We start from the raw sequence: 25985 nt of genomic DNA, 5'->3' as shown, positions 1-25985 counted from the left end.
TTTTGCTTCTGATCATTGTCTGGTGACCTCCGGTGGATGTGGCTCTGATTACCCCTACAATAGAAATATAAGAGACTCTGTCAATCCAGGCTTTGTCTTCAAGAATTGTTTTATTTTGTTTCCATGAGATGTGGGCTCTTTGAGACAAACTGTGTTTCTCAGCTTTTAGTACTTTTGAATTGAGTCCCTTGCAAGACCATTCCAGAGGGCACTTAAAAGCCAACCAGATTGTGTTCATCAGAGTAGGTAAGGGTGGCAGATTTACATCCTTAAAGGACAATAGTGATCAATAAGTGGATATGAAGGAAAGGCATTGTTAATTGAATGTGATGCATCGAATTTGGGAACAGTATGGGTTTTTTTTTAAACTGTGTACAATTTGGCTAGTCTTTTGCAAATCAATAAAAAAGATCACAAGCCAACTGCTGTAATTAATTATTGATATCAGTACAGTTCAACAAAAGAAAGGCCCATCAATGTTGACTGTTGGCTTGTGGGCAGGCAGTGGCCTAGTGGTACTATCACTGGACTCTTAACAGAGACCCATGTAATGTTCTGGGAACCTGAATTTGAATCCCTCCACAGCACATGGTGGAATTTGAATTCAATAAATAGCTGGAATTAAGAGTCTAATGATGACCGTGAATCCAGTGTTGATTTTCAGAAAAACGTATCTGGTTCACTAATGCCCTTTTAAGGAAGGAAACTGCCGTCCTCACCTGGTCTGGCCTACGTGTGATTCTGGACCCACAGCAATGTGGTTGACCCTGAACTGCCCTCTGGCTAATTAGGAATGGGCAATAAATGCAGGCCTAGCCAGCAATGCCCTCATCCTGTGAATGAATTTAAAAATTGTATATTTTTTGTCCCTTTCTTCTCTCCTCTCCTTTACAAAAAGGTACTTACAGTTTGCTTTAGGAAAGTTCAAACAACCCCTCCTGCCCTCTGATGCACAGCCCAATTGGCTGTCACTCAGCAATTAGCATGCTTCTAATGAGTGGTAGCAATTTATTCACTAGGGTTTAGAGTAAGAGGGATGGGTGGGTGAACATTTAAAGGCAAGAGGACAAAGCATCATCTGGATAGCTGTCATTAGTATTGATGCTGTCTCGGTCTCTGGTTGGTGTAACTTCTCCCAAGCTCAGAGCCACCTTATGCAGTCTTGTCACTGTACTGGATCATCTGGCTCCACACAAACTATTGGTTGAATCAGGGAGCCCTCCCTTTGAATGGATCAAGATGGTGAGATTTTGGGGAGGCTCTGATCAGTGATTTTCATGCACATTCCATTACTGTTGTATTATTTTAGGACTCTCTGACATCTTGCTCAACTGTTGAAAGTCATGTTCCACGCTTTACCTCACGTGTGTGTTTTTTCTTTTTCTAGATTACTGTTGGAGAAGCATTTATGGTTCACCTAAAACTATTGTACTCAAGATCCGAGTTCAATAACTATTTGGCTGCTTTGTACAAGGTGGTAGGAACCTTCGTGTTTGGGGCTTCAGTGAGCCAGTCATTGACTGACATTGCAAAATACACCGTTGGACGTCTTCGGCCAAGCTTTTTGGCGTTGTGTAAACCTAACATGTCATTGGTGAACTGCTCACAGTACGTCCAGTCATTTGTTTGCACAGGGCCAGTTGCAGATGTTGCAGAGGCAAGGTAAGTAGCTCATCAATATTTAAGCCACAGTAAAATGTTGCTCCTTCCATAACCCAACACTGGCCCTGCCTCCCTGACCTGTCCCCGCCTCCCACCTCAACCATCATCCCCATTTCCTACCTACTAACCTCATCCTGTCCCCTTGACCTGTCTGTCCTCCCTGGACTGACCTATCCACTCCCTAACTCCCCACCTACATTCACCTCTACTGGCTCCTTCCCAGCCTCTTTAACTTGTCTGCCTCCTCTCCACCTGTCTTCTCCTCTATCCATCTTCTGTCCACTTTCCCCTCTCTCGCTATTTATTTCAGAACCCCCTTCCCCTCCCCCATTTCTGAAGAAGGGTCTAGGCCTGAAACGTCAGCCTTCCTGCTCCTCTGATGCTGCTTGGCCTGGTGTGTTCATTCAGCTCTACACCTTGTTATCTAAAAAAGGAAATAGTTTGATTTTACCAAATGCTGAGCCTTGAGTTAGCTTTTCAGCACAGGCAGAAGAATTGTCAGCCTTTTGTTGGGTCTATAGCAGTGGATTGCAAACGAATCCACACAGACCAGCTTAGATGATAACTATCCTTTCCACTCAGGGTTCGGATTCTCCCAGTTACTTGGAGTCTTTCTCATTTTAGAAAGGAAATGTTCGGCTGTATTTGATATGCTATTGTAATTGTGAACACCATGATCACCGAAGTAAAAGGATTCTTCCAAGCTTCTTTTGGGACATTGGTCACTTCCATTAATCGGCTTTCATAGAACTAACATTCAGCCAATAATACTTGAGTAGATTATCACAGCGTTTAATCTCTTGAAAAACTGCAGTCCGTCATCTTGTTAGTTTTGCATAGGTTACAATAATACATTAGGAGGTTAGTCTGCATCAGAATTGACTAAGTTCAGAACACAGTGATACTTACCATTCAAATTGGGAATGTTTGGACTCTGGATTTGTCACTGGCCTCATGGAATGCTTGCTTTTTATTCCACATTTAATATTGAATTCAAATTCCAACACACATACAGGGGCTATTATGAAAGGGAAAAAATATAAGCTAAAACCGTAAGAACTACAGATACTGTAAATCAGACAAAATTAGAAATTGCTGGAAAAGCTCAGCAGGCTTGGCGACTGTATCTGCCAGGCCTGCAGAGCTTTTCCAGCAATTTCTATTTTTAATATCTTATGGTGTTGGGTGCTTCAAAGTATTAGTAAATCTTTTTACTAAACAACCTAAATTTGGAATAAAAACCAAAAGAACTGCTGTTGCTATAAGCCAGGAACAAAAACAAAGTTGCTGGAGAAGCTCAGAACAAGGGTCACCGGACCCAAAGCGTTAACTCTGTTTTTTCCTTCACAGAAGCTGCCAGATCTGCTGAGCTTCTCCAGCAACTTTGTTTTTGAACCTAAATTTGGCTTTGTGGGAAAATGTTGTAATGTATTGTACAAGTTCTGGTCCATTATGAAACTGTTGGTGTCTTTGACTTGTTTCTGCCATTTATTCTGAATATGAACTGATTATATTCCTTTGCCTCAATAGCTATGAATGTCGTAATTGATATTTCTCACTGCCTTTTGTAAGAATGGTCTGAAAAAGGCCTCAGGAGAAATAGAGGATGTTAGTTTGCCAACATATTAATCCTGTTCACTGGGACCAGTTCCATATTTTTTTTTCCACCTCTGCCGCTTGAATGGCCATTAGTACACCCCTCTGTTAGGAAATACTACTGGTTAATTTTGACCCTGTGCATATTTGCCCAATCAAATTTGTTGTCATATGAGCATAGTTTTGGAGCAGCTTGTATGGAAAGAACAATGAATACCTTATACTTTCCTTGAAGTGAATTCAATACATTTTCGTATTGGATTCGATTATTTCATACTCCGTGATGTTGAAATCGTCGTACAATTTGATCTTTACGTACTGTCTTGTCTGTAAATACTGGATCAGTGGTTTAGTGGCTGAATTCTAGATCTCTGCAGCTCAGGAGTCTCAATTCCAGTCCACAGTGTGCCTTTATTTTTACTACTTGGGTCAGTCATATGTCTGACAAACACACACAATCTCCCACCAAATTTTAAGAGTCTCCAAATAAGGTTGCTGAGAAATTGGCTTAAGTGGAGTTTCTGTTTTCAGCTATGAAGTGTGTACCCAGAGGTACTTGCCTGGCACCAGAAAAAAACGGGACAACATTCACCAATATTCACCATTCCCTGCCATACCCCTGACTCTTTAAAAACTAGGGGTGTTGGTGGAATTTAGACAGTTGTGACTTCAGAAAAGGTACAGGAACAGAATTGGCTCATCGAGTCTGCTCTGGATGCTCCAAAGGCCAAAGAGATCATTCTTTTCAGTCAGGAAAATCCTTGCCTGTTCAGAGACTGGTTTTCAGGATTGTCTGTGATGTTTTAAACATTGGAAGCTGAGTGCCACACTCCAGGCTTACTCCCCACCAACTACTCAATCCAAGTCCAATTTGAAGGACTTCAATAGTGAAGAAGTTCAGTCATGAATCTAGTTTTCTCATAAGTGTCATGAACTCATTTAAGGCATTTTCTCACAATGTTTGTCAGTGTTGAAGAAAAATCAAGATTTGAAATGTACTTGAAATGTTATCTCCAGTTATCCCTCCACGGATGCTACTGGATCTGCTGAGTTTTTCCAGTGCTTTTAATTTTGTTTTTTAGATTTCCTACATCCACAGTCTTTTGGTTTGATCTTCAGTGATGCATGAGCCAAGTATTTGGATAATGGCCAAAGTAGTCTCATTTATTTTTCGTTTCAATGAAGCTCAGTTTTGAAATAAACCAGACACACAACTTTAGTCTTTGAAACAAACGTATTATTTTTCAATTTAATATAGTACAGGAAGAGGCCCTTCAGCCCACCAAGCCTGCGCAGATTCTTAATCCTTACCTAGACCCACTACTTATTACCCATGTATTGCTTCTATCCCTCTGTTTGCTCCTGTTCATGTGTCTATCAAAAAAGCCTTAAACATTGCTAACGTGCCTGCCTCCACCACCTCCACTGGCAGTGCAGTCTGGGCACCCACCACCCTTTTGATGAAAAATTGCCTCCCCACCTTCTCTCATGTACCTGCCCTTCTCACATTAAACCTGTGTTCTCTTGTATTTGGCCTCTTCACTGTCTGAAAAGCCTCTGACTATCCACTCTATCTATGTCTCTCATAATTTTGTAGACCTCTATCAGACTGCACTTAAACCTCCACCCTTCCAGTGAAAACAATCAGAGTTTCTCCAAACTGCCCCCACAACTAAAACCGTCCAGGCTGGGCAACATCTCGGTAAATCTCCTCTGCACCCTGTCCAAAGTATCCATGTCCTGTGGTAGTGTGACAACCAGAATTGCATGCAGTATTCCAAATATGGCTAACTAAAGTTTTATGCAGCTGTAATGTAACTTTCCAACTTTATATTCGATGCCTCAGTCGATGACAGCAAGCGTACCTTTTCTGAAGAAGGGTCCCGACCTGACGCGTCAACTTTCCTGCTCCTCTGATGCTACCTGGCCTGCTGTGTTCCTCCAGCTCCACAATGTGTTATCTCTGACTCCAGTATCGGCAGTCCTTGCTATCTCTAAGTGTGCTGTTATGCTTTCTTGTTCGCCTTATCCACCTGTGTTGCCACTTCCAGAGATCTGTGGACCTGTACGTTCAGATCCCACATAGGTCAATGCTCTGAAGAGTTCTGCCATTTATTGTGTAATTTAGACCTGAATTGTTCTGAGATTTTCTAATCAACCTGCTCAGATCTGATACATCTCCAGAGCAGGTAGGGCTTGAACCTAGGCCACCTGGTTGGGATACTACCTCTGCCTCTCAAGAGTCCTTTAAGGTATTAATAATAATTAAATGCTTAAGTAAAAATCACATGCAAAGGTTAATGTAGGTGAGGGTTAAAGATAAATTAAAGTACTGAAATGAATTTCCCCTTGAGTCCCACTGCATGCAGGTGTGTAATAACATCTCTGAACAGGTTGATTAAGAAAATAGTGTTAAATAAAAATGTCCAACAAACTACTGCAGGTCCATAACTCGAACATCCTACTTGCCTTTTTGTGGTACAGTATTTTTGCTCTGATTCTGGAAAGTTTGAAGCCATGGAGAATACTTGGAGAAGCCCACACACAATACCACTGAGCAACCCCACTGTTCAACCCCACTGTTCAATGTGAGGGATCAAGTCACTTGGTGTACAGGTGATCTCCAAATCTACCTGCAAAAAAAATGTCTGAAACTGACATTCTTGGGGCTTGCTTTTAAGCCAAGATTGAAGATACTGAGCAGGGTGGGATATTCCAGATGGCCTTACTTAAACTCCTAAAGTCTGTTCCAGGAAATGGTACCATCATCCAAGCCTGTCCGCTCTGCATTTAACTAGATTGGCTGATATCTGCATTCATGCATTCATTAAGGGCCCTTCGTTATATTCAACTGATCTCAAATCTTGAGCTAATTCCATTGCCAGCCTGGTCAATCTCGTAATGTTGAGCAGCACAGTCTCTATTGTCCCTGTCAGCCTGCAGACATTTATTTTAAGTTGCATTTTATTGGGTCAAGCTTCAACATACACTTTTATTTCTTTCCATGGGAGTGTCCTTGTGGATTGGCTGGGCCACATCAGCTGGCTCCACCATGTTGCTACACAGCTGTGGAGCAGGTAGGACTTGAACCTGGGTCTCCTGGCTCAGTGGTAGGGACATTACCACTCTACCAAAAGCATTCAATAGGCCATGCTTCAAGGACTTTAATCGATGGGAAAATAATTTGGGATTGCTTTGTCAATTATCCACAAAGGATTGTGTTCTACTATGTTAATGAATCAACAGGAATTTGCAATTATTTTGTGCTTTCTAGCATTCCTGGCCTTGTGCTGCGTCACTGTTCTGAACAGATATCAAGTAATGAAAGCTTAACTTTACAAACTGCCTGTCTTCAACGATATGCAAGTTACTTTTACAAGATTCTACTTAGAGGATGAGCCCCAACCAGGCTCAAGCTGCACTTTAGAGATGACTTCATGCCGAATTGGCAAGTGAATCAATTGCCTTGTTGTTTGCTGTTGAGTCTGCCCAATTGTATTGACCTTGTCTCAGGCTTCGTGTTCTACAGTCACCTACTTGCGATTAAACACCCTGGCTCCATCTCATTCACAGCACAAATGCTTCTTAAAAAAAATGTCCCACTCGAACTTGGCAGTCACCCTGGATTACAAGGCCAGCATCTTGCCTAAGACAGCCAACAGCTGCCCTCTGAAGGCTGTAACTAGCCAACAGTCTGATGTTTCCAAGTAACTGACAATGTTCTGGGAAATAAAGGCTGTGCTGAGCTTTTTACAGCAACGCGTTCAACTGAAAAGTTGCTCCGTGCAGATATCATTACTACTGCCAGTGAGGCACAATGAAAGCTCAACAATCAGCACTTTGTATTTCATCTCTGGGGCTAATGTTGAGTTCAACAAGCTTAGATCATAACATCTGCCTACATCATCTGTGTTATGTGTAGTTTTGTTTTTGTCTTACAGAATTGCTCTTCTTTTGGTTCTTTCTTTATTTCTTCATGTCACACTGTGATAGTTTTTATGCAAAAAATCACACCTGATGTGGGTGAAACTATTTTTCTTCATTATATCTGGTGCCACTGTTTGGCTTTTGCATCTTAGAATCTTTTATTTAGTCTCGTCTGGCCTCCCTTCTATTGCAAACCTTCCCCTTTTGTCTTTAACTGGCTTAAAAACTCTTGCTTTTTTAGTTGGTGAAAGGTCATCGACCTGAAATGTTACATCTGTGTAGCTGCTGTCTGACAATGAGATATTCCACTATTTTTGTTTTGGTTTTCGTCATCCAGGGTGTTTTTGCTTTTGAATAAACATGTAGCTTACTCTTCTGTACTTGTAGAGTTTGAGACTTGTAGGCAAAACCAGCGTTGATTATACAGCCTTAATAACAAAGTGTGGAGCTGGATGAACACAGCAGGCCAAGCAGCATCTCGGGAGCACACAAGCTGACGTTTTGGGCCTAGACCCTTCATTAGCTTTTTCTGATGAAGGGTCTAGGCCCGAAACGTCAGCTTCCCTGCTCCTAAGATGCTGTTTGGCCTCTTGTGTTCATCCAGCTCCACACTTTGTTATCTCGGATTCTCTAGCATCTGCAGTTTCCATTATCTTTGATTGTTCAGCCCTATTTGCCGTCTTCACAAGAGCAATGAGCTGCAGCCACGCATATAACTAAGTGGTTTGTTATTTGAGTGTTGCTGAGAATTATCCATGTTGAGAATCACTCTAATGCAAGACTTTGCCCTCCACCTTTTTGAAATACCAAGGTCAACAAATGGAATCAAATCTTGGACTGATGCAGAGATCCTGATCCAGGTGTGTCTCAAGGATGTTTGTAGTTAGATCCCTCCTTTTGTCTCTGCAGATTTAGTTGGTCTGAGGTGCAATGCAACAGAAGTGATGTTATAATAACTCTAATGTCCTTGAATCAGGCAGGGTAAAAAAAAAAGCTCTAACTCCAGACTGTTATTCAATGACCTCTGTTCAAATGTGCATCAACAAGATTAGGTTAAATTGTGACACCCCTCACTGTAAAATGGGCTATTAATACTCCCTATTGAGGTTTAATGTTGGATGACAATGGGAGAGGAGCCAGTTGTCATTGAAAAGTGCACCAACCATAAATTCACACCTTCCCAAGATAGGCAGAAAAACAGAATCTTATTTCTCCCTTTCTGGAAAGAGGCTCAAAATTACTTCTAGCTGCAGATTCCAAATGCACCATGCATTAATTGATGGCTTGTTAATGTAATTTCATTATTAAGAAAAGTATAGCTCTTGTATAATAATAGCTGGAGACTCATGCTTGCACAGTTTTGTACCCTAGCTGTTACATATGAATTTATGATATTGACTGTTTTCTTCAGCAGATTAACTAACTGTTGCATGTTTTGCAGATTATCATTTTATTCCGGCCACTCCTCGTTTGGAATGTACTGCATGGTATTTCTTTCAGTAAGTAGCCATGTGATTTCTTCATTGAAATTACTAGCTTCTATTAAATCAGCTGTTTGTTTTATGTTATGTTGTTCCCAATAACTAAATATTGTAGACACAAACAAGACAGGGCCCACCATGCAAGTTGTGCATTGAGATCCCATGGAAGTCCTGGCACACTGATTGTGGAAGAATTGCACATCATTGGGGTGGCACGGTGGCTCAGTGGTTAGCACTGCGGCCTCACAGAGCCAGGGACCCAGGTTCAATTCCAGACTCGGACAACTGTCTGTTTGGAGTTTGCACGTTCTCCCTGGGTCTGGGTGGATTTCCCCCAGGTGCTCCGGTTTCCTCCCACAGTCCAAGATATGCAGAGCAGGTAGATCGCCCATGCTAAATTGCCCATCGTGTCCATGGATGTTTAGGTTAGGGGGTTTAGATGTGGGGAAATCCGGGGAAGGGGAAGGGTCTGGGTGGGATGCTCTTTGGAGGGGCAGTGTGGACTTGTTGGGTCAAATAGCCTGCTTCCGCACAGTAGGGATTCCATTCCAATCCGTGATTCCAAAAGTTGGAACTTCCTATAGGCAAGCCTTGCTTCTCGGGACTGAGAGAGTATCAAACAGTTCTGACCTACTTATTTGAATAGTTACCTAAGAAATAGAACAGGCAGAAAAGTCCTAGCCTAATGTCTGTGTAAATATGTAAATGACCATACAATCTCTCACATTCGAACTGCCTCACTCCTGATCTTAGCCAATTAACCACTGGCAACCACTTATGTCCTTCAATCAGTGCCAACTACCCATGTGCCACGTAACTTTGTTGTGAACCATGTTGTATGTCTGTTTAATTTTAGTTTACCTTAATACATTTTTTTTTCTCCACCTTGCCACTTATCACGCCACACGTTCCATCATTCATCCACTCCCCTATTCACGTTGGACATTTTTCATTTGCTTTCAGGCAGCTAGTGCTGTTAAAACGGGGCGAGTCCACCCCTTTCACTCCCATCATAATGCTACTTTGCTACATTGAAATCTCCAGTGCACAGCTGCTTTGCTTTTCTAAACAAGTTGGGATCAGGAGATAGAGCCAGAAATCAAAGGTAGGACAGAAGCGGCAATCTGACCATCACCTCACCACAAGACATCTAGGCTAAGAGACCTGTATATAACAGGTGAGACAATATTATGAACATGCACCTATCTGCCATGATCACAGAATCAGCACATTGTTGCAGTGCAGAACAAGGCCATTCAGCCAACCATAACTGCACCAGAGGTTACCTAGTACCAATCTCCTGCCTTTCCCCCATATCCCTGCACACCCCTTCTATTCAAATAATCATCCTATGCTTTCCTGAATGCTTCAATTGAAGCAATCTTCACCACGTTTCCTGGCATTGCATTCCATGGGTGGCATGGTGGCTCAGCGATTAGCACAGCTGCCTCACAGCGCTAGGGGCCTGGGTTCAATTCCATCCTCAGGTGACTGTCCACATGGCCATTCTGTCCGTGCCTGGTTGGGTTTCCTCTAGGTACTCCCGGTTTCCTCCCTCAGTCCAAAGGTGTGCAGGCTAGGTGGATTGGCCATGCAAAATTGACCGTAGTGTCCAGGGATGTGTAAATTAGGTGAGTTACAGGGGAAAGGTTCTGAGGGTCACTGTGGACTTGTTGGGCTGAAGAGCCTGTTCCAACACTGTAAGGATTCTAAGTCAGCGGGTACCATGGGCAATTAAAATATTTCCAGTCTGCAAGTGGTTTCAAAAATGTTTGTTTGTTTATTTCCATACAATTGAAATGTTCAGCACAACTTTGGATTCCAGGGGTCCATGGTTTGGTTCCATGCTTACTGGCCAGTTGCCATGTTGAGGGTTTCAAATTCTTGCCTGAGCCCTACACTGGACGTGATATAAAAACATCCAAAACACACCATTACTCCGGTTTCCAATTCCAGGCACCAGAAATATGTGAAATTTAAGGAGTTTTATTAGATTGGTTTAAGGTATGAAGGATTACAGAGAAATTGAGGTTGCTGTCCTAAAAACCAAGTAGCCCAAAGGGATTTGATGGAGGTGTATAAAATTTATGAAAGGTTTAAATGAATAAATAGAAACTGTGTTTCCAGTAGCAGAAACATTGATAGTCAGATGACCCAGAATTAACTTTATTTAAATGAATTGGCAAAAGAACCTGAGGTCAGTGTGAGGAGAAATGTTTACGTTAAGAGTGGTTTGGAGTTGGAATGCCGTCCCTTCCTGAAATTGAGGTGGGCACGGATTTAAATTAGCATTCAAAACGAAATTGGATAAGTGCATGGAGAAACCAAAATGCAGAGAGAAAATTTTTTTTTTGAGGTGGGATGGAGTGGTTCTCCATGGTGGGTGTGGCTGTATTTCTGTTTTGAAAGGACTTGCTCAGACTCAACGACCAAATGGTTTCTCTTTTCTTTTTCATTCATGGGATATGAATGCCACTGGCATTCATTGCCCAGAGGGCAGTTAAGAGCTGACCATATTTATGTGGATCTGGAGTCACACGTAGGCCAGGTAACAATGATAGTTACCTTCCCTCAAGGATATGAGCAAACCAGATGGGGCTTTTCCCCCAACAATCAACAATGGTTTCAATGGTCATTGTTATATTCTTCATTCCAAAGTTCGTTTTATTGAATTTAAATGCCTTCTTCATAGGTGGGATTCCAAGCAGAGTCCCCAGACATTACATGGGCCTCTGGATTAATAGTCTAATGATAACACCACTAGGCCAAAGCCTCTCCTACCTGTGCCCCAGTATTCTATTGGGCTTACAACCCACTGTAAAGGTGCTGAACTGAATCTGAGAGTTAAATAGGGATGGAGCAAATTGAAAGAAGAGAGACAAGGCCCCCCAGAAGAGAAAAGCACAAAGGCCCATGCAGTGTTTCCCTGCCTCTGCTTGGGCCTGTAAACTCACAACTGGTCCATATTCATTTTTGTTGCAGTTTTCCTGCCCACTGCTTCATCAACTTGTAACTTGTACACTCTTGTCTACTTTAGTGTAGGAATTGGCTGGACTTCTATAGTCAAAGAGGTGGCAATAAATAGAAAAACATAAAGGAATATACAGCCAATCATGGTGAAAGAGATTAAATGGTTTGACCGAGTGCTTGGCTGAGAGAAGTTTTTAATGACTGGGAGAATAGAATAGAGATGGAATTTCTGGTGTCAAAGTCAGGAAAGGTGCTAGCATCAATGATGAAGCTAAGCATAGGACAAACTTACCCTGAACCTCAGTATCACCTTTTTGGACGAGCTTGTGACTTGACTCATGTGACCTTAGCCTTTTACAATTCCTTTTTCAAGGTAGCATCAAGTTCCGATTGAGGCAATCTCTGAGCTATGCAAAAATTTTTTGAAACTCATCCCAGTTGAGAGAATTACAGCCAAAATTCTCACCATCTGACTTGATTTATAAATCTGCAATATAATTTCCAGGCTGCTGGACTCAATTGCTCCTCTTCATTGGCAATTATCTGCTGAGCCAGCTTTCCTTTGTGACTTGGCCTTCATGTCTTCAGCTGTTCTAAAACTTGAACTTCAAAAAGAAAATGCCTTGTCCATTTTGCGCAGTCTCACTTGATTTAGTCAACCTGCTGTTAATCTCTGCCAGCCTATGTGGTCATGTCTTTCCATCTGTCTCTGATTAATCACAACCCAGTTGCTTTGTGATACTCTGAATTCTCAAAACCTGTCAGTGACAATGCAGTCAAATGCATTGTGGAGGTAAGGAGTCTTCCAAAAATAATAAACCAAGATAGATCAGAGAGCCGAGGGATATATAGCTTAACAGTGTAGAAGAAGGGGAAGGCCAACTGCAGATTGGGTCAAGTGATTAAAATGGCAATCTGGCATCAAGATTATAGGGAAATAGGAATGGTTGAAGTTTGTAAAGAATTTCATTGTCCTAAGGATCTTGAAAGGATTGAGTGAAAATAGAGGAAAAGACGAGGATAGGAAGTACATGGGAACACTCACCCCCAACCCCCGCCTCCCTGCTTCCAGAGCCGCTCACCATCCTGACACGGTAACAAATCCCTGTTCCTTGCATCAAAATCCTGGAACACTCTGCTTAACAACACTGTCAGAGTACTGTCCCCAGATGGACTGCAGCAGTTCAAGGTGATGGCTCACCGTTGTTTTTCAGGAAATTGATGTAAACTCTAGCCTTGCCCACAATATCTACATCCTAAGTAATTAAAGAATGACTCAATTTCAGTGTTCTATACTAATGTAATAAGTGGCTGTCTGTATCTCAATGCGATAGAGTCATAGAGATGTGCAACATGGAAACAGACCCTTCAGTCAGATTTGTCCATGCCTACCAGACATCTACATTAACTTTGTCCCATTTGCCAACATTTGGCCTATATCCCTCGAAAGCCTTGTTAATCATATCGCCATCCAGATGCCTTTTAAATGTTGTAATTGTACCAGTCTCCACCTTCTCTGGCATCTCCTTCCATACGTGCACCACTGTCTATGTAGAAAAGTTGCCCCTTAGGTCCCTTTTAAATCTTTCCCCTCTCTCCTTAAACCTGTGTGCTCCAGATTTGGCTCCCCTGTCCTGGGGAAAGACCTTGACTATTTACCCTATCTATGCTCCTCATGCTTTTATACACTTGCACAATGTTATCCTAATATATTAGGGCTATGGAGAGGAAATAGTCTGTGTACAATGTTATGTTTTCAAGTTGATCTAGAAGAAAGCAATACCCCATGTGCACATCAGAGAGAGTTCACAGAAAGTTTGTAACTGATCCCTCACTCAGCTACTGTTGCTTTTGAAGTATTACCAAGAATTCAGTCATTTTCTCAAAGACATAAGAGGCAGGAATGCTGTTTCCCACCATATTCTAATTCCAATCGACTTAGCCAACATAATTAATTATAACAGATCAACCCTAGGGTTAGGTCATTCTGATACAGATTACAATGATGCAACTTTTGGAACTTATGGCTCTCTAAAAGGTTGACTGTTTGATTTCTATACATTTACAATGCATAGAAATCACAATAAGCATAGAGATAACAAGGTGTAGAAATAGATGAACAAAGCAGGCCAAGCAGCATCAGAGGAGCAGGAAGGCTGACATTTCGTGTCTGGACCCTTCTTCAGAAATGGGGGAGGGAAAGGGGATTCTGAAATAAATAGGGAGGGGGGGGAGGCAGATGGAAAATGGCTAAAGGAGCAGGTAGGTGGAGAGGAGACAGACAGGCCAAGGAGGCGGGGATGGAGCCAGTAAAGGTGAGGGTAGGTGGGGACCTAGGATGGGGTTGGACAGTTCAGGGTGGGCTGACAGGTCAAGGAGGTGGGGATGAGGCTGGTAGGTAGGGGGTGGGGTTTCAGGTGGGAGGAGCCGATGGATGGGAGAAAGGACGGACAAGTTAGGGAGGCGGGTACGAGCTGGTTTTGGTATGCGGTTGGGGGGGTGGGGAGATTTTGACACTTGTGAAGTCCACGTTGAACCTTTGGGCTGCAGGGTTCTCATGCGAAATAGGAGGTGCTGTTCCTGCAGCCTTCAGGTGGTGTCGTCGTGGCACTGCAGGAGGCCCAGGATGGACATGTTGTCTAAGGAGTGGGACGGTGAATTGAAGCGGTTCATGACTGGGATGAAGTACTTCATGACTGGGGGGTGCAGTCGTTTGTCGCGAACTGAGCATAGGTGTTCGACAAAGTGGTCTCCAAGCCTCTGCTTGGTTTCCCCGATGTAGGGGAGGCCACATCGGGAAAAGCGGATACAATATACTATATTAGCAGATGTGCAGGTGAACATCTGCTTGATGTGGAAGGTTTTCTTGGGGCCTGGGATGGGGGTGAGGGGTAGTTAATGTATGTCACTGCCCATCCTCAGCTTAAGCCTCCTTCACATATCTCTTAATCACACCAACAGCCCCGCCACATTTGCTCTGTTCCACCTTTAATCAGCTGGGTTATGGATATCTTTTGAACTCTGTCCTTGATAGTATTCTCTTAGTGTGAACTGCTGTTCTGTCCGCAGTACGGTTGCCACTTGAGTGAGAAATGTTGTAGGTTTGAGCCACATTCTGCAGATGTAACCTACTATTCCTTCTGGGGAGTGGCAAGAGAGGTGCTACCTGTTTAGGTGAGAAGCTACGCCAAGGCCCCGTCTGCCTCAGGTAAATGGAAAAGATCCCCTGGTGCAATTTTGAAAAGAACAAGCTGGTCTCCCTCATTTCCTGGCCCACAGTTATCCTCCAATGAACATCCCTCAGGACAGATGATCCAGTTATTATAAGACCATAGGAAATAGGAACTGGCCTATGGGTCCTCAAACCTGCTCCACTATTCATTAGGATCATGGCTGATCTGACATTTTTCATATTCACTTTCCTGATCTTTCCCTGTAACCCTTGATTTCCCAACTGATCAAGAATCTGTCAATCTCAGCCTTAAACATAGTCAAAGACTCTACCTCCAACAGCTCTCTCTGGCAAGAAGTTGCAGACACACTCAAAACTCTGAGAACAGAAATTCTCCTTGCCTCGGTCTTCAATTGACACCCCTTTATTCTAAGACTACGTCCTCTGTTCCTAGACACACTCATAAGGGGAAGCATCATCTCTGTATTTACTTCTGTCGTCCCTGTTATCTCCTTGATCATTATCTCATTGTTGCTTGTGGGACTACACTTCAAAAGTACACAATTGCAAAATCCTTTTCAGCCAACATCCTGAGATTATGAAAAGAGCTGTATATTTACTTCTCCTACTTTCTTCTTTCCTTTAATTTCACCAGACCAGTTGTCTTAGTCCCTCATTCTCAATATGTTTCTTTGTTAATGGCTTTTGTCACCTCCTCAAGTTTACTACTACTTCTTCTATTATGGTGGCTTTTAATGAATATTTCCCTGAATAGACAGCATATTGTGATTATCTTCCATAAATCAGAGGAAAACATTACATTGGGTCGTTCAGAAATTCATTCACAAGCTGACATTAAGCACAACTATGGAAATGCAGCAAAGGTGTGTGTGTGTGTGTGTGTGTGTGTGTGTGTGTGTGTGTGTCAGCAGGTCAGGCAGCATCTGTGGAGAGTGAGAAATCCTTTCACCAAAACCCTTCATTTCATCAAGGTGAAATATAAACACTGTTGCTCTCGTGATGAAATCTGTTTCGTGCATTCTGTGAGAATAAGATACTTTCAGAACGTGAACTTCCAAGTGTAGTTTGGTAGCAACCTTCAGTTCAGCCCTGCAATAGAGTAAGGTTTTGCAATTTTTTTTTTGGTTAGTCCCTCAGAACTGCTCGCAGGTCACTGATGACCAGTTTTTGAGAGACAGTTTCCACAGACAGAAACAGTGGTCGACTCCAATGTTTGGGGTGCTGATTTTTTTTTTTGAAGTTGTCCTGCAAGGAAGAAATCGAGCAGTCATATTGTTGCACAGCACAGAAACAGACCCTTTGGTCCAACTCGTCCATACTGACCACATATCCTAAAGTAATCTCATCCCATTTGCCAGCATTTGGACCATTACCCTCTAAACCCTTCCTATTCATATACCCATCCAGATGCCTTTTTAATGTTATAATTGTACCAGCCTCCACCACCTCCTCTGGCAGCTCATTCCATACACACGTCACCTTCTGTATGAAAAAGTTGCCCCTTAGGTCCCTTTTAAATCTTTCCCCTCTCACCTTTATACCTATGCCCCCAACTTTAGGACTCCCCTCCACTGAGAAAAGACCTTGACTATTCACTCTACCCACTCCCTTTGATTTTATAAACCTCTGTAAGGTCACCCTTCAGCCACTGACACTCCAGGGAAAATAGCCCTCGCCCACTTAGCCTCTCTTCATAGCTCAAACACTCCAATCCAGCAAAATCCTTATAAATATTTTCTACACGTCTTTCAAAAGCAAGGAGTTGAACATTTGACTGGCAGTGAAAGAAATTGAATGGTCAGTCTTAGTGGAAGTTGTGAGAGGCTTGAAAAAGCCTGTAAAGCATTAATAGTGCAGTGCAGCTGAGAAAGTGTTTACCTCCGACTGGAGATTAGAGCTCAGAGAATACACTGAGGGCAGATCTGGCTGTTACTGAAAATCTGGAATTGTGCCAGTGAATAAATACTGGAGCGCATTATTGGAGTCCAGGGCAACTTGAACCCTTGACCAAGAGTGTGAGCAACCAGAAAGGGAGTTGTTGTTGTGGTAGTCCATTGCAGAATAGCTGTTGAGCAGGTGTTTGAAGATCACATTGGCAAAAATGAGGAATGGTAATGCTTTGCGAAATATAAAGAAATTTTATGTCATTATTACCTAAGGGAAGCTGCAAAGAAATCCATGGGTTCTATTGTGGTGGTAATTGAAATTTCATGGATGCAATGGAATGTTTGATTGCAGGATATTATCTATGTTTTTGCCATATGTTAATTTTGGGTGTTGTGATAAGTTCCATATCTACTGCAGATTGTGTTACTGTTCAAATTTGTTTGTTCAAAACTGTGGAATCTTGCTACTTTATTCTCTTAGTAATTTCCCTGGATCACTCCTGGTATACTTCTAAAAATAAAGATTATTGGTCCCTTAACTGGTTGTAACCTGATTTGGTGATCTCACCCACAACAGTAACACTCTTCACAGATGCTATCTGATCTGCCAAGGATTTTTAGCATTTTCTGTGCTTTATTTCAGATGCTCAATGGGCAATATTTTTCTTTTGCCACACTGGAAATAGTGTCCCTGGGATAGAAAGTATGCTTTCTGTGAGGGCTTACATAAGTTTTTTTTTGTGTTGTTAACAAACTGTTGGGAAGAAGAGTGTTTTATCGCATGTAGGTTGGAGCTTTCCTCAACTGGCCCATTGGCTCGAGATGTATATATTCTGTTGTGAATTTGGTTCCATTTACATTGACCTTTTTAAATCATTTTCTTGCTGGATTTAACCCAGGTCATAAATCAAATCTGTTGGCAAGCCTGAATCCCTGTTTTCTTCAGTACATTTTAACTAAGGTATGAACTTGATGGAAAGCCAGCAAATCTTGAGTGCATACGTGTGGGTAAACAGCACATTCCAACATGTTTGTACATTTTTCTAGACTCCTGAAGCCAATCTTCAACATAGCAATGTTCCTGAGTAGCACAGTGCCTAAGATTATGATTCTTTTGTTGTTAAGGCAAATCATTCTTTGTGTGCTGTGATTTATTAATTGACTTTAATTATAATTTTAATTAAATTCTCAGTGTTTGCTACAATTGTTGAGAGTACTTTCTTGTTGGGGGAATATGGCAATGTAATGGTAATATAACTGGGCCACAAATCCAAATGTACAGGCTAATGCTCTGTGGGGGGCATAGGTTCAAATTTGTCTGCAGAATCTCATTGAATTTAAATTCCATTCATAAATCTGGAATAAAAAAGTTAAACATTATGTCTCTCTTTAACAAAGCCCAAGCTTTTCACCTTGCTTTGTTGTGACTACTTGTGTGTGGTCTGAAGGGGTTAACACTTTGAGTGCATTAAGAAATGTGGCCATGTTACCAGGACTTTGAGCAGCAACCAGGAGCTTATAGGAGACTGACCTGTGGCTAGTGTGCATCTAACGGTTTCTGTGGTAGTGTAGATCTTTTAATGTCAATAAATCTCTTCCTTCTGACTTTTCTAGTTAGACCAGAAAGACGCCTGTACTCATTTCACTTCTGGATTTAAACAACCCACATATTTAGTGGTCATCTGTCCCATAGAATTAGTGCCAGTCATAGTGACTGTGAAAACTTCATTAACTTATTGTAAAAGCCCATCTGGTTTACTAACTTCCTCCAGGGACGGTCTGGTGACCCTTCCTCAGAACTGTACCTGTTCTGTCTGGCCTATGTCTGACTTCAGATCCATAACAGTATAGTTGAGTCTTAACTGCACTCTGAAATGGCCTAGCCAGTCACTACATTCAACAACAAGTGTGGATGGAAAGTGAATATTGACCTTTCCTCCATCTCACACATCCAGTGAAGGATTAAAGAAAACCTCAATAAACCTGGTTCAGAGATAGTAGGAACTGCAGATGCTGGAAAATCTTAGATAACAAGATACAGAGCTGGATGAACACTAGGTCTAGGTCCGAAATGTCATCTTTCCTGTGCTCTGAGACTGCTTGACCTGCTGTGTTCATCCAACTCTGTACCTTGTTACCTCAATAAACCTGGAAGGTCTTAACAATGGGTACCAGGCACAACTGTTGTAACTTAATCTCTCATTTCTTAGGCTTCCATACCAACCAAGTGTTTTAATGTATTGTGATAAATGATATGTAATTTATTTATTATCAATTTTGGATTTCAAAATAGTGATAAGTTGCTATTTGTTATTTCAGTGCAGGTTTTCCTTTCTGTGAGACATGAAGTCAGTGTGTCCTTCTGGTACAATTACTAAATCTGGTATTGGCTTTAAAACAGGTGACTGCAAATAGATGTTTGCCTTTATAATGCTGCAGTATTGGAGCAAGTGACTAATTCTTGTCTGTGTAGGCCTGGTATACCTTTGTATTGCTACTTTAGGTTCCATTCTTATTGATTTTAGTCGTTAACCTATTTGTTTCCTTATTTTACTCAGTGCTCCTGAATATGTTTCCAGCGCAGTCATAAAGTTTCAGTAGGAAACAGGAGTTTCAACCTTGTCTCAATGGAATTGTTTCTTTTCTTGAGCCAGAAGGTCCAGACTGCGATCCACGACTTAAGCACGTAATCTAGGTTGACACTGCAATGCGGTAGCAAGGGAGCGCTATCCTGTCGGAAGCGCTGCCTTTCACGTGATATTGAATGAAGGTTGTGCCAATTTTAGTGGGATGTCAAAGATCCCATAATGCTAGTTGAGCCCCAAGAGCATTCTCACCAGGTTCTATTCTGATCACACTGTTTGTGAATTGGTTTTACATAACAAGATGGTCCTGAGGATGTCAAAAACACTTTGTAATGACAAGTTTGTGTGTTCATTGATCTGTACCATTTGCAGATTCTGTACTGTACTAACTTGTTGCAATTTACTTTGCAAAGCCATTTGTTAAAATGTTCACTTCTTTATTCACCAATAGGGAAGAAAATACAACTTCTATTAACGTATTTTGTTTTGTTCTCCTATAGCTGTATTTGCAGGTCCGTTTGCATGTAAAATGGGCCAGGCTTTTGCGACCAACCATCCAGTTCTTCCTGCTAGCTTTTGCGATTTATGTGGGTTATACCCGCGTCTCTGACTACCGACACCACTGGAGTGATGTGTTAGTTGGATTCCTCCAAGGTGCTATCGTTGCTATTTTAGTTGTGAGTATTGAAGGCACAATTGTCCTGATCTTTCATGGCTTTGAAATAAATGATGTATTAACTTCAGTGCCCATTCTAAGTTTTTATGCATGCGTTTGATTTTCTTAATGTCCCGGCTGCAGGTGTTAAAATTCGGCGACAGTTCCTTCTCTGTTCTCTGTACATTTCTATTGACTTGTGTACAAATACCAAATGAGAGCAAAGGTTGGATTTTTATTGCAGAGTCCTTTTCCAGTGAAACATTCTGCCAGCACTCTGTACCTAAACTTGCACATGAAGAGCGTTTGAGGTATGGAGGACTTCTAATGGAGAAAGCAAGAAGGGCAAAGATGTTTGGGGTCTGGGAAGCAAAGATGAAGATTAGTCAAATAGTTTCACTCCCATTTCTCTGCAGGTCTTCTCATCCTTGCTCCTCATTTCATGTTCCCAGTTCTATTTGTTCACGGATTCTGGGTGTCACTGGCTAAACTAGAATCCATTGTTCGTCTGTAACCAGCCTCCAATGATGAATATTTTGAATTGCTACTATCCATGAGGGAGTAGGTACGCAGGTACGCCCGTAATACTGTTACAAAGGGTGTTTCAGAAATTCAACCCAGCAACAATGAAGAAATTACAGTAGAGTTACAAGTCAGGATGGTATATTACTTGGAGAGGTGTGTGCAGGTGATGCTGCCTATATGTCAGGAGTTACATTTTGGGGGGTTTAATGACCATGATTACCTAATATTGGTAGTCGACCATTCATAAAGAATTTTCAGATAGGTTTTTTAAGAAGTAGTAGTTTAAATAATTAGACAAAGAAGAGCATACAAACTTGTGACAATTAAGGATGGTTCACATATACTAGGGGATGCATAGGTTGTTGGCACTGAATGTCTCTAATTAAAGTTGTGAAGGCAGCATATTGTTCTTTACTCAAAGTAGTAAGGAACTCTTCCCTTACTGTTATGGTCCATCTGAAGAAGACAGCTCCCAGATGAGGACTGCCCTCTGACACTGAGCTCTTGGTGTGCTTTATTTCTGAGGCTGGCTAGTTTACACTGTATCAGTGACCCATTTTAATTTCTTCAGCCAATGACCATGGGACTGTTGACCCCAAATGCAATTTCATCTGAAGCAAAAACAGAAGTTGCTGGAAAACTCAACAAGGTATGGCAGCATCTGTGAAGGAAAAAGAAATCAAAGTTAACATTTTGGCTCCATTTCCAAGACTAAGTCTTCCCACTTTGTGTAAACTGCAGTAAGAAGAGTATACACACTGTGCCATATAAATCTTTGACAGTGGTTTAATGGACCTTTATGATCCTGGTAATTCTGGTGGCTTCCTTTGTCTTTGCTTATTGCTTATTAGAATTTTAGAGGCCTAGATACTGCTGTAACAGCAGTTAAATGAGATTTCATGGGACATTAAAAAGAAAAAATCAGTTTTAAAAGGACTAGAGATCAATGTATCTGTGAAACCAATCAAGCCTACTGATGTTTTCTGCTCAAATCCTGATCATTCAACTTCCTGACTTCACAGAAGGAGCCTGCCAGTTAAAATCTGAGGCAATGTACAATAGTTTCTTTGATTTAGTATTGCACTATAATTCACGAACACTAGATTCTATTAAAAAAAGGACCTCAGAAGCACAGCTTCATTTTTGGATTTTGTGTGTATGTGATGTCGTCCTCCCAAAAAAAAATGTTATTGATTTGATGTATTCCTTTCCACAACAGGTGCGATATGTTTCGGATTTCTATAAAGACAGACCCCTGTTTGGAGAGGTATCTGAAGCTTCAGAACCAGAGAGAAAACCCAACATTCCTCTAAGTGAAACTGAGCCTATGAATCACTATGGAACACGACACATTCCCTGACTGATACATGTCCATTCCATCGCCAAGAAACTGTGCTTTCCCATTGAGCATTTAAAGGAAACCTGGAATTTCCTTCCTTCGTATTTTTAAACTTTGTTCTGTTTACTGTGGCTCAACACTGAAAACACATTTCAGTCTCTGGGGTGAAAGGAGCACTGATTTTTACTTTTTATATACTTGTAACAATGAGACCGGACACAGGCTCACAGATGAAGCATGTTGCTGTTTATTCACTGCAAAAACATCTTGCCAGAAAATATTAACTTTGCCTTCATTTTAAAGGAATACTGCAAAATTTGCATGTCTGTCGTTTTTGAAACAACAGGAAAAAGACAATCCATTCTTTTGATGTCCTGTGTCATGTTTTGAATGCAAGATGTAGATGGAATCGGAGAGCTGAATCTGTTACCAGATGATTGCTAATACTACTCACTGTTAGCTGATTTGTGTTCATGACCTAGGATAGTGGTGACTGATTCCTCCCCCCTCCCTCTCTTCCCCCCCACTCCCTCTCCCAGCTGTATTTTTCTCTGTTTTCCCCTCACTAGTGAGCTAGCTAACTCCATGTGCTGTCAAATATGGAGGAAACATGCCAAGTTCCTTGCAATTGCATGCTTTAAGTGGAAAACTTGACCTGATTTGTATCTGATGCCCGAGAAACATCACTGAGGGAGATATTGATTTGATAAGGGACTTACTGAGAATTCACTAACAAAAAAAGACTTAGATTGCCTGTGCTGTTAAGATTTCAATAGCCCCACCCTTCCTCCAAAGTACAATAGGGAAACGCACTGTTCAGGGCTCGGCTGAGCTAGCTGCTCTCTGTAAAGGCAATGTTCGAGCACTGTTTGATCCCAGTGCTCAGGATAAGCCAGGGAATGAGTCAAAGCCGCCAAATGTTTCTGTTCCTGATCACGGCTTATCTGACCCACAGCCATCACTAATGAGCAACATTAGACTCAACATTGACATCCCTATCCTTCTGTGAGCAAATAATCAGCGCCCACTGACTAGATTGAATTTGGAATGATACTTGTACCCGTGCAACAATGGCCAGAGTTTTAGAGAGGAAGGAAGAAAATTGAAACTACGAGACCCAACTACAATTTAATTAAAACTATTTTGAATACATACTTTAATCTGAATGTTTTTTCTGCCAAGTACTAAATCTAGGACTGATGTGTTTACTGTTTGTAATCCAATAAAATTACAGTATCTTTAAGTAACAATATCTTCTGAAGCATGCAAGACAAATTATTTTGGTGTTACCCTGTTAACCTTTTAATGAGTGTGTTGAGTCACTGAGAACTGGAACAAAGATTAATTCCTTGCTGTAAGACAAGAGACTGAATAATCCAAGCAATAACGTAACCACTAGCTCGAACATAAACAGAAATATCTGCATTAAAAGAAAATGGCAGCTATTTGGCAGTGAAACCTCTTAGCCATCTTGATCCTTACCTTAAATTACCTTTGTGTACTTAATGGTCTGACACTAGTTTACGTACCCAATATGATGTTACAGCGAGGATATTTCAAACTGCCAACAGATCAAAGCTCACTGCTAATCGTAATGATTCCCTATGAAGCAAGTCTCTTTTGCTGATCAAACCATATGAAAATTCTCATGAGCAAACATTGCATTTGTATCAGGCCTTTGCATTTGTGTCGTGACACAACTCCAGCAGAGCATTGAGGTACATTTCAAAACTTTGGACTTAATAGCACCCAATTAGCTCCAGACCTAGAGTGAGACATTGCCAAGGTTTCCTGCATGAAGTATAAATATCGCAGGTTTGTTTTCTAAACACTTAATGGAATTGCTAAAGTTTCTCAAAAATGGGAAGCCAGTAGGGATAGTGTCCAGTGAGCAACCATTGTATCCTCTATGTACCAGGTCTTTCACCCCAAAGGAGAATCATGATCCACTTGTCTCTGCAACTCATTTGAGGAGAGATTAGAAGATTGATGGGCTCCACGTTGCTTGTACCCTATGCATTTAGATATGAAATAAGTAAATATGAAGTTAGTACATCAGTAATCTGGAAGTTAGAGGGCGTGTGTTCTTTATATCGGCACATTAAACTGTTATGTTGCAGATGAAACCATACGAGATTTGATACCACCCACTGCAGGTGTGTGAAAAAAAAACTCTTGATATTTCTATTTTGAAACTGAACATTGAAGTTTTTCTTAATTTAGGTATTTTGTATATATTTGCATATATATTCTAGACATTGAGGAACCTGATTTAGGAGATGGAATTTAGCTTGTTGTAACAAATTGTTAAGGTCTGGAATTAAACTTCACCAATATACAAGATGATATGAAATTTGAGCCAGTTAAGTTTGTAGAGCTCTTTTTATAAAATCAAATAAGTAAAAACAAACTCTCGCAATTTCTCTCAATATTCACAAGTGTTTGTGTATTTTTCAAGGCAGCCTTTTTTCAAAACAAAGTTCACAATTCAAATGTTAATAGCATGGTCAAGCTGACTGAATTAATTGTAAAGTTGCTTTAGGTTTGTGGGTGAAAAATTGTATTTCTGGTGAAATTTCTAAATTTTCTTATGTTTATAAATGCAATATAAAGATGAGAGATTTTATTAATGATGCATTAAAGTGTTTTTTTAAAACATCTTGGTGGTAGCATGGTCTTGTTCTCAATTGGATTATTTCTGATTAATTTTGAGAGTCTGGCTATAATGCAATAGGGAATGCACACCTCTCAAATTTAATCCACTACAAAGCTAAACCAGAGAGTGTGAATCAAGGTTTGAGGCTGCTGAAGGGAAGCTGATGAAGACTAGTTCTTTCAGGGAATTTTGCACCTCTGCTTTTGTGTTGGTTCAGTTCATTTAAATGTTTGGGCTGCACTTTCACTTGCTTGGCAGTCAATGTGGAGCTTCTTTGCAATGATGTTACTATTCGATAAATAGACATTTAACCTGTTGATGATCTCGTGCTAAACAATGAAGTCAAAAAGCTTAGGCGTTTGAGATAAACTGGCATTAGTAATCCAGTTATAAGATCGTTTGTCCCAAGTACACCTGCCTCATCTCCTGGTATTTGTGCTGTTTTGGTATTGTGAATAATTGCTTGAACCATCTCCTACAATAACACAATTTTTCAGGGTTCTCAACAATGGAATTTCTTTCAGAACACAGTAGCAAGAGTTAAATCATTCAACTTATCAAGATTGCTCCATCAATGAAATTCATGCTCATGTATACTGTATTTTAAAGCACCACTGTGTTCTCTGGGTGTACCTTCCTAAACAAAGAGATAAGCATTTATCCTATACCATGTTCAACTTCTGGACCAACAGGTGATCTCGGACAACTCCGTAACAGTAAATCTGACACTTTACCTCATGGAGATCTTCGCTGCCATCCACTCGCCTCTGTTTCCATGCATTTCTGTTTGGTAAGTGTATTTATTTTCAGTACAGTTTCCAGGTCAAGGCACAGTAAAGCTTCAGCTTTTGCTTGGCAGCATGTAGTCCCACCCATATCTTCACAATTCTTTTTACGAAGGCCTCAATTGGTAAATGTGAGAAGAGAAGCAGTAACAAAACCTCATGAAACTTATTTAGGCCATGACTGCTTACGTTCTATAGAACCTTTCATCACTGAAAATCAAATCACACCTAGGGCATGATCATTCCCTGTCTCTGGAAGGGACAAGTAGGGTAACTAATTGGGTGAGTTGGCCGCATGAAGATGCTCATCCTCTTCTTAGTACCACACCAAATAAATTCTGGGCAAGAATATCCATCAGTAACTTTGGGCCACTGAGCCTCGAGTCAAATGGGGTTTTGTGCCACAGTGGTAGTGTCCCTACCTCAGGGTCACATGTCCAGGTTCACAACTACACAATAGGGCTTACAAGTTAGTGCCTTCAGTATCTAATTGGTAGTTGATCTTGCAAACATACTGACTAGTGGTGGCAAGGAGTTAACCATTCCTGAAGTTGTCAGTCCCCACACTTACTGTAGTGAGCACTAAATCCCAGTCTTAGTCATGAAATACTGACTTCTGTGTAGCTTCGAACACCCTGTGCCTTATGCAAATATGTCAAGCAACTAAAAGCCCCAACCATCTGTAATGTCTCACTGAGGTGGTACAATGGAACGTGAGCCCTGCT

The 25985-nt window shown here is 41.3% G+C and overlaps 1 protein-coding gene across 5 annotated transcripts in view; it reads left to right on the top strand.

The window, feature by feature from the left end:
• The window catches only part of plpp2a (phospholipid phosphatase 2a), a 101797-nt gene extending 77322 nt beyond the window's left edge, over positions 1-24475 (top strand). For all 5 annotated transcript variants that reach the window (XM_048560003.2, XM_048560005.1, XM_048560001.2 and 2 more), the window contains 4 exons: positions 1388-1662; positions 8627-8684; positions 19801-19977; positions 21700-24475. In XM_048560003.2, coding sequence (XP_048415960.1) covers positions 1388-1662; positions 8627-8684; positions 19801-19977; positions 21700-21840 — 651 coding nt within the window. In that variant the 3' untranslated portion in view covers positions 21841-24475. The remainder of the gene's footprint in view (positions 1-1387; positions 1663-8626; positions 8685-19800; positions 19978-21699) is intronic.
• The last annotated feature ends 1510 nt before the right edge of the window (positions 24476-25985 follow it).

The sequence above is a fragment of the Stegostoma tigrinum genome, chromosome 30, assembly GCF_030684315.1.
Source record: "Stegostoma tigrinum isolate sSteTig4 chromosome 30, sSteTig4.hap1, whole genome shotgun sequence".
Taxonomy (NCBI): domain Eukaryota; kingdom Metazoa; phylum Chordata; class Chondrichthyes; order Orectolobiformes; family Stegostomatidae; genus Stegostoma; species Stegostoma tigrinum.
Note: the sequence above shows the minus strand (reverse complement) of the source record. Positions and strands in the feature narration are given on the sequence as shown.